Raw genomic sequence first — 8,036 nt, forward strand, 5'->3', positions numbered from 1 at the left:
TAACAAAAATAAATAGATCTTTGCGCCCATTTGAAGTTCTTAATTCTAGGGAAGTCTTCGGAATGTTTGAAACGCACAACTTCCCCTCACTAACACACAGGAAATCGCTAAGTTTGAAGCAGGCGATGTCTAGTAGAGGCACATAATCAGTTTGTCTAGCCAAATCTGTTACTAATATGCAAGACAACATTACATCATCTGGGAACATGTCAACCCTGGCACCTATTTACAAGAATTCAGCCGTCACATAGTAGTTGTTGTACCAATTACGATTTGGTAGACGCATCATGCAATCCTCAAGAGCGTGCGTGGAAAGCTCTTCATCAGGCAGAATCCAAGAAGACTGCATGAAAAGTAGAATTGCATCTTTGTAAGGAAGAGCCTTCGCTACTAATCATAACATAAATCTAATTTGGCATTAACATCCAGCTTGTAAGTACACTCCAGGCTAACCTGATTTAGTGTCGGTAATTTTTATCATAGAATGGATTTTCACCCCATGAATCTCTCTCAGCCTTGCCCATCTTTTCAGCTTCCGCCTCCTGCAAGATTGACCGTCTCGTGCTCCTAAACTTTGAAGGCTTTGTACTTGTAGACTGAAAAGAGTTGATAAATTAATTGCACTAGCTAGAGGGAAGGTAAAACATAGAGGGGAAGTACAATTTATGCAAGTGTAGCAATTGAACTATTGAGCACACTGGTGCAGGAAAACGCGCTTGTCAATACTATGCAATGCAAGCATTCAAAGAAGAGTGAGTCAATCAGCCAGTTATCTTACGTCACTACAGTAAAAATGGCTTGATTCATAAACCTACTACGCAGAGTAGGATGAAGAAGGGACACATATCACATAAATGACATAAGCAAGAATATAGCAACACTACAGTAGATAAACATAAGATACTAAAGAAATGCATTTGCAAGTATTTTAGTCGACAACAGGAATACCTTGCTAATTAGCTTCTCAAATGCTTCTGGTCCATTTAGTTCAATATATTTCTCTGCGGCTGAGAGTACATCATCAGGTTTACTCAACTTATCCTTCCTTGGGACGTACCAGATGTTGACTATTTGGCGATTCACAAACATTGGCCGCGCAAAATGCTCATAAACATAAGCAGCACCATTGAAGCAGGGGAAGACTAGCCAGCAGTTGAAGAACAGTTTTCCATAGGGCCAGAATGGAAGCCTTCAAATAAGAATGTTAAGAAGGTAAGAGGAATATTTAATCCTAGTATAAGACACCCCAGCTTGTAGAGGTAAGAGGAGTATTTAACAAAAGATGTCCAGTGATCAAGGGCAATTCTGGTTACAGGAAAAAATTACTTATGGCAAGTTATTTCTGATGCGTTGAAAACGAAATGTTTTGCCTTTTAATGTAAAAACACGCCTATGTTTCTTTTGATCATACCAATATACCATACGAATGGATTAGAAACTATACATACACAATGATCACTATAGCAAAATATCTGTTTCAAGTTGTTAATATTTGTTGGCAATGACATTCTTATTCTTCTGTCCCATACATGTAGATCATAAATTAAATCAAAGATGTAAAGTAGCACTAGCACGTGCAACATCCGTCCAGGTTGTATTTTGAACATGAAGCATAGCACATCTAGCCCATTATGATAAGAGCTCTTGTTGTAGTATTTCGACCAATAATCTGTTCCTGTACATTTGGTTGTTCTTTGTTGTAATGTTTTGGTGATGGCACTTGCAAGAATCAGAACTCTACTATTTGGTTTCTATGATATATTTGCAAAAATTAACATAATGTATGATAGGTTTACTTGCTGTATTGCATTGTAGTGCATTAAGTTGCACACAAGTGTTTTTCTGCTAATCTAAATCTATTTATTAATAGTCGGCACACCATGTTGACATCATGAAGCATGAAAGCTGAATGAGCAGTTATGCAAAATCCACAAAGTTTATAGCTCTGAATTTAATACCAAGGTCCTCTTTCCCTGGCAAGCTCATTCTGGTGTTACTGAATGCTCCTGTTCTGTTGGTGTTTTTCAACATGATGATGTTGGCCAGCAGCCTAGTTTCATGTCTAAAAGGAAGCTTGTCCACAAGTACTTGTCCCATTTCGAAATATATTACTTTTTGTACGCATGTTTCAGTGGATAATAGAGATACATATTAGGCTTTATCAAGTGGACAGTTTCTATCGGCTTAGTGTTTTCTGTTCATCATTACACTGTTTTCTGAAATTTCAAGGATTGAGACCAATTATGTACTAGAGACACACAGCTGTGTTCTCACTACACAGTGATTTCTTTGTCTTTTTTTATGAGTATCTTCAATCTTATAATATTTTCCTGAAGTTCAATTCAACAATGATTGACCTGTTTCTTTTTAAAGATGATTCATTCCCTCCATGTTCTTTTCTGCAGGCTCACTTCATAAAAGATAGACGATGCAATACTGCAAGGGCAGTTTTTGCATTGGAATCGGAATACAAGTGGGCTCTGAGTGGGACACCATTGCAAAATCGTGTTGGAGAACTTTACTCGCTGGTTTGCAACTAACATTTGAAGATCCTGACCAATTTTCTTTTACCTCCTCTATTCTTACTGTTGTTTTCTCAGATTCGCTTCTTGCAAATCTTTCCCTACTCGAACTACTTCTGCAAGGACTGTGACTGTCAGATACTAGATACCAAGTAAGATCCGCCTCTACTAGTAATATCTGATGATAGAACAACTATTTTTATTAATAAGTGTAAATTTAATTAAAAAAATTATTCATTTGTCAACTCTATCATGTAACCACAGTCCAGTTTTGGAAGGATATTATCGTTTGAAACAGTTATGATCTATAGGGCCATCGGTCAACCACACAGCAGTCCAGTTACGCTGATGGGCTCTAGTCATTTGGCTCCGTCCTATAAGGCCCACCAGTCAACCATACATACATCACAATACCATTTGATTTATTTTGTACCAATTGTGTGACCTACAGATGGGCTTATAACTGTTGCAAGATTCAAAATGTAGTTCTGTAAAATGTTACTTGCTATAAAGAGGTGTAGTTTCTAAAATTTACTTTATTCTTTTCTTATTATTCTTTTCTTATTTAAATTCACAGATGTATACTACCTACCTACGTACTCAAAATTTCGTAAGTATCAAATGGTTGTGTTACTGATGCCATGTAAACTAAATTGTAAATAGTATGAACTGGAGATACTAGCAAGGATACCAAAACTAATATAGAATCGATATCACAAATTACCTCAATATTATTTATTTCCTTATTAATCATGGTGCTTCAGTTATGTATCATTTCCTTCCAGATTTATACGGAATGTGAAGTCTATGGCAACCTTATGCAGGCATTGATAGACTTTTACCTACTATTATGAGGTAATAGTAGGTATGAACCATAAGGTTACCTAGGACTAACGGCTCATATTAGTTTGATTGTAGTCTTATAATTTCTCTCTCAGGAAAGCATATCTGAACATCTTTTCGCCTTGTAACAAGATTAATGGCTCATATTAGTTTGATTGCAGTAAAGGGCAGCCCGGTGCACATAGCTCCCGCATGCGCAGGGTCCGGGGAACTTTGGGTCCTTTGTACGCAGCAAGAGGCTGTGTCCAGGACTCGAACCTGTGACCTCATGGTCACAAGGCAACAGCTCTACCGCTGCGCCAAGGCCCCCCTTCCATTAGTCTGATTGCAGTCTTATAAAAAAATGACGTTATTGCAGTCCTATAATTTCTCTCTTAAGAAAGGATATCTGATCATCCATCCGCCTCTTGGTGCATCAAATAGTTCTATTCAGGTATCTCTAATGATTTTAGCAACAAATAATGAATAACACAAGAAAACCAAGAAAAGCATAAAAGAGAGCACATTGAATCAGGTCCAACTCTTCTCTTGGTCTTTCATTGTTACAACTTTCACTACTGGAAACTAGAAATTGTGAGGTGTCACCAACACTGAACATTTTGGGATATTAAAGGTTTATAAAATTCTAAAAAGTGTATCTGAAGATCCAGAAAAGCAATGTTTACCATTCAAGTATCGGAGCAAAAGTGAGCTCAAACAAAGTGATAAACGAGTACAGCACCCAGTAAGTAAGCCACTGCTGATCATCTACTTGAGATTTTGTTTCAATTGCTCTCACAGAGGCATATCTGCAAACGGTGTTAACAGAGAAAATGTGGAAATTACAACAGTGGAAGTCAGTATCAAGATGAAATGAGGTAAGTGAATCATGTCGGTATCAAGATGAAACGAGGTAAGTGAATCATGTCAGTATCAAGATGAAACGAGGTAAGTGAATCATGTAACTGAGCATAATGGTAATACTTACAGAGGATAAGCAAGCGAAACTAGTGGCCTGCAAAGAGGAACCAAAATTAAATTGGAACTAAAAGCACTTAAGTATAGCATTTAGAATCCCTAAAAAAAAGTATAGTATTTAGAAAAATATCCTAGTCCTGAAGCTAAAGGCATCACACAGACATAGAGCCAGCTATGTCTCTCGGACAATACATGATAAGACAGCATTATCATTTTTAAGATGAAATATGTTTCTTCTTAACAGTTAACCCCATTGTATGTACTGACATGACAACAATGCAGACAAGCTACTGCACCAACAAAATGTATTTAGCTCCGCAAGGTTGTAGCAGCACATCACAGTAGATCCAGTAGCCAAATTGAGCAGAGTTTGTAGAACACTGAATTCAAGTTATATCCTGCACACCAACCACTCTCTTCAAATAACACCCGCAGCATTGCTTCCTGCTCTAGGCACGACAACCATTTGCACTGAACATATAAATGTGTCCCGGACAGAAGAATCGATATTATATACTATGTCCTTAACTTCCTATTACCCCCACAGCACTGGGGCATACAGATCAGCAAGACCAGCATTTAGTTGCGCAACACAAACTGCTGTCAGCAGTCAGCACCACGTGGTTGGCAATCTCTGTGGAAGCATCAAGCATACAGCTAGTCCAAGATGCAAACATAAACAAGTACTCTACTTGATGCCCTCAGAGAAAGCATCAACATAGCACACAGGAAAACCCCAACTTTGAAACTAGGGCTTTGAAGTAGGATATTTCCCATTGCCACTCTCAGAGAAATAATCAATATAAGGACACACACAAAAAAAATCCTAACTTTGACACTAGGGCTTTGAAGTTTTTTTTCCATCGCCACTCTCAGAGAACGCATCAATACAAGCAAACAGGAAAAGAAATCCCAACTTTGACACTAGGGCTTTGAAGCAGGGCATTTTCCGCCGCCAGCAAGATCCACATGACCCAAACGCATTCGCTCACCCTTACCCCGGGATAGCAGCCTACGAATCGACCGCTCCAAGACTCTCGCACATCTTCGCCCACAAGCCCCAGGCGCGGCCTACCGGGCTAACGACATGAACAGCAGATCCGTGACACCAGGAAACCGCAGCAACGATGAATCCCCCCTAACTAATCGACCAGCGAACCAATCGCCGGGCGAGGACACAGCCTTGAACCAGAGCAAGAAAGGGGAAGGGGAAGGGGGAGGAGCCCGTACCCGGCGAGGACGTCGAAGTTCTTGGCCAGCACCTTGAGGAAAGATCCGGACCCCATCTCTCTCGCACCCCTCCCCTCCTCCTACGCTCCTCCTGCTATCCCTGCTGCTTCCTCGACTCCACTCGCTCTCCCCTCCGTAGCACCTACTACTACCCTAGTGCGCCGCCGACGGGGCGTGCGCACAGTAATGGGAGCAGATTCTCCTTCTTTGCGAGCCGTTGGTGTTTGGTACACGCGCTTTCCTTTCCACTCGTCTTTTCTCTAGTTTTCTCTCCACAGCTCTCGTTTTCTTTTCTTTATTTACGCCGGATACTCTTCGGCCTCTTTTCTGAGACGTTTCTCGCTCCTTGCGTATGGCCGACCGCCCTGTGCCGGGACGCCGACGCCCCTTGGTAGGGGCCGACGCAGAAGGTTCCAGACTTCTGGTTTTTTTTTTTGAGCCAATTCCAGACTTCTGTTTTTTTTGAGACAAACCAAGCTTTATTCATTCATAATCCACAGAGTGTGGGATACAATTTGGGTCATGGGATTGGCCATACCAGACATGGCGTCTCAGCCCTAACGAAAGGGAGTGCTTGGCTAACTTATGAGCTTCTAGGTTCACTTTTCGACTTTCAAAAGTAAAATTACACTGAAATAAACTAGAGTAGGCCTTGATCTCAGAAATGATTGCTCCATACGCTCCCTTTGATGAAGTATTGATATCGTTCACAACCTGCTTAGCATTCGAAGCAATGACCACTCGGTGTAGATTTAGGTCATGCGCCAATGCAAGGGCTTCTCTGCATGCAATAGCTTCAAGGGCTGCAGGGTCATCTACGCTGCCCACAACCGGGGAAGAACTGCCCAGGTAGGTACCTCGATCGTCCCGGCAAACTGGCGCGACAGCACCACCTCTTCCTCTCCGCACTCCTGCATCGACATGTACCTTTGCAAAACCTTCTGGAGGTGCTTTGGGACGTAGCATTCGGGCCCCAACTGCTCCATTCAGTTGTCTCGGCTGTGGCGCCCTTTCCTTGATCATGTCGAGCTCACTTATAAACCTGGCGACGAAAGCATGGATTGATTGAGGGCTCTGGAAGACTCCCTCGTGAATTGCTTTCCTCCTTGCTGGCCATAGCGCCCATAACGTTACTGACAAAGTGACAAAGAGATTATGTGGGAGTTCCTCCATCATGTTAAACAGCCAACACTTAGCATTAAGCTCGGTTGATGTTGACATTTTATGTACGAGGTCCTCATCCGCCAATGCCCAAGTGCATCGTGCCATGTTGCAATCCAGCAAGGAGTGTCTCCATGAATCTGGCGCGCCACACAGACCGCATGTAGAGGTATCTGACATGTGTCTATGAGCTCGAACATCCTCCGTTGGCATTGATTGCTTCGACAATCTCCACAAAAACTTTCTGACCTTCCCCGGTACCGCAATTTTCCATAGATAAGTCCATGCCTTTTGTTCTCCGTTATCGCTGGAGGAGCCAGCGTCTCCATTAAGCCAAGCTTCTCGTCAAGTTTTTGTATCCACGAGCATGTTATATGCAGACTTGACAGAGAACGTCCCACGTCGATCAAAATGCCAGCCCCAGAAGTCTGACATATTCCGAGTACACAGGGGAATTGACAGAATAACCTTCGCATCCATAGGCATGAAGATTTGTTCCACCATGTGCTTGTTCCAAGTTGCCGTTGTGGGATCAATTAGCTCAGAAACTAGCTCAGGTGGGGTTTGAATTAAACATCCATATGGCTTCAGCATCTCACTCCTAGGGAGCCAATTATCCTCCCAAATTCTGGCAGACTGTCCATTGCATATTCTCTTTATAATACCTTGCTTCATAATATCCCGGCCTTCAATAATGGCTCTCCAAATTTGGCTAGGATGACCTCCCAGGTCGGCCTCAAGGATGGAACAGTGGGGAAAATATATGCTCTTCAGCAACCTAACATTTAGTGAGTCAGGAGATTCCAACATGCGCCAGGCCTGCTTAGCTAGCATGGCAAGGTTAAATAACTCAAAATCCTTAAAACCTAGGCCCCCCATACATTTTGGTTTTGTCATAGCTTCCCAGGACACCCAGTGTGGTTTACGTTTACCTTCCTTACTCCCCCACCAGAATTTGTGTATCAGCATATTTAAGTGCTCACATAGTCCTCTAGGCAACTTAAAACAAGACATGGAAAAGACAGGCACAACTTGAGCGACGGATTTTTACTAACACCTCCTTTCCAGCAGTTGACAGAGTCATCTCAATCCAACCCTGCACCTTGCTCCAAAGACGGTCCTTAAGATATTTGAAGGCCCCGTTTTTTGAGCTCCCTATATCCGATGGCATCCCCAGATATTTCTCATTCAAAGTTTCATTTGGCACATTAAGCAAGGTCTTGATCTCCTTCCTAACACTGTCAGGCACCCCTTTGCTGAAATATATAGTTGATTTTGCATGATTTATTCACTGGCCTGTGGCCTGACTATATATCTCCAGAA

At 41.9% G+C, this 8,036-nt stretch overlaps 1 protein-coding gene across 1 annotated transcript; it reads right to left on the reverse strand.

Annotated features, from left to right (window-relative positions):
- LOC119341320 (HVA22-like protein a) lies at positions 1–5,813 on the reverse strand. The gene is made up of 6 exons (XM_037613197.1): positions 5,553–5,813; positions 4,333–4,359; positions 4,031–4,153; positions 949–1,189; positions 454–596; positions 1–343 (listed from the first exon to the last, which is right to left on the reverse strand). Exons 1-5 carry the CDS (start codon positions 5,606–5,608, stop codon positions 459–461), a joined length of 585 nt encoding a protein of 194 aa, XP_037469094.1. The 5' UTR covers positions 5,609–5,813; the 3' UTR covers positions 1–343; positions 454–458.
- Positions 5,814–8,036: the final 2,223 nt, after the last annotated feature.

This window comes from Triticum dicoccoides, chromosome 7B (genome assembly GCF_002162155.2).
Source record: "Triticum dicoccoides isolate Atlit2015 ecotype Zavitan chromosome 7B, WEW_v2.0, whole genome shotgun sequence".
Taxonomy (NCBI): Eukaryota; Viridiplantae; Streptophyta; class Magnoliopsida; order Poales; family Poaceae; genus Triticum; species Triticum dicoccoides.

Coding starts and splice junctions, on each gene's coding strand:
- LOC119341320 (XM_037613197.1), bottom strand. CDS start 5,608: ATGGGGTCCGGATCTTTCCTCAAGGTGCTGGCCAAGAACTTCGACGTC. Junction 4,360..5,552: donor AACTTCGACGTCCTCGCCGG/GTACGGGCTCCT, acceptor TCCTCTTTGCAG/GCCACTAGTTTCGCTTGCTT. Junction 4,154..4,332: donor GTTTCGCTTGCTTATCCTCT/GTAAGTATTACC, acceptor CACCGTTTGCAG/ATATGCCTCTGTGAGAGCAA.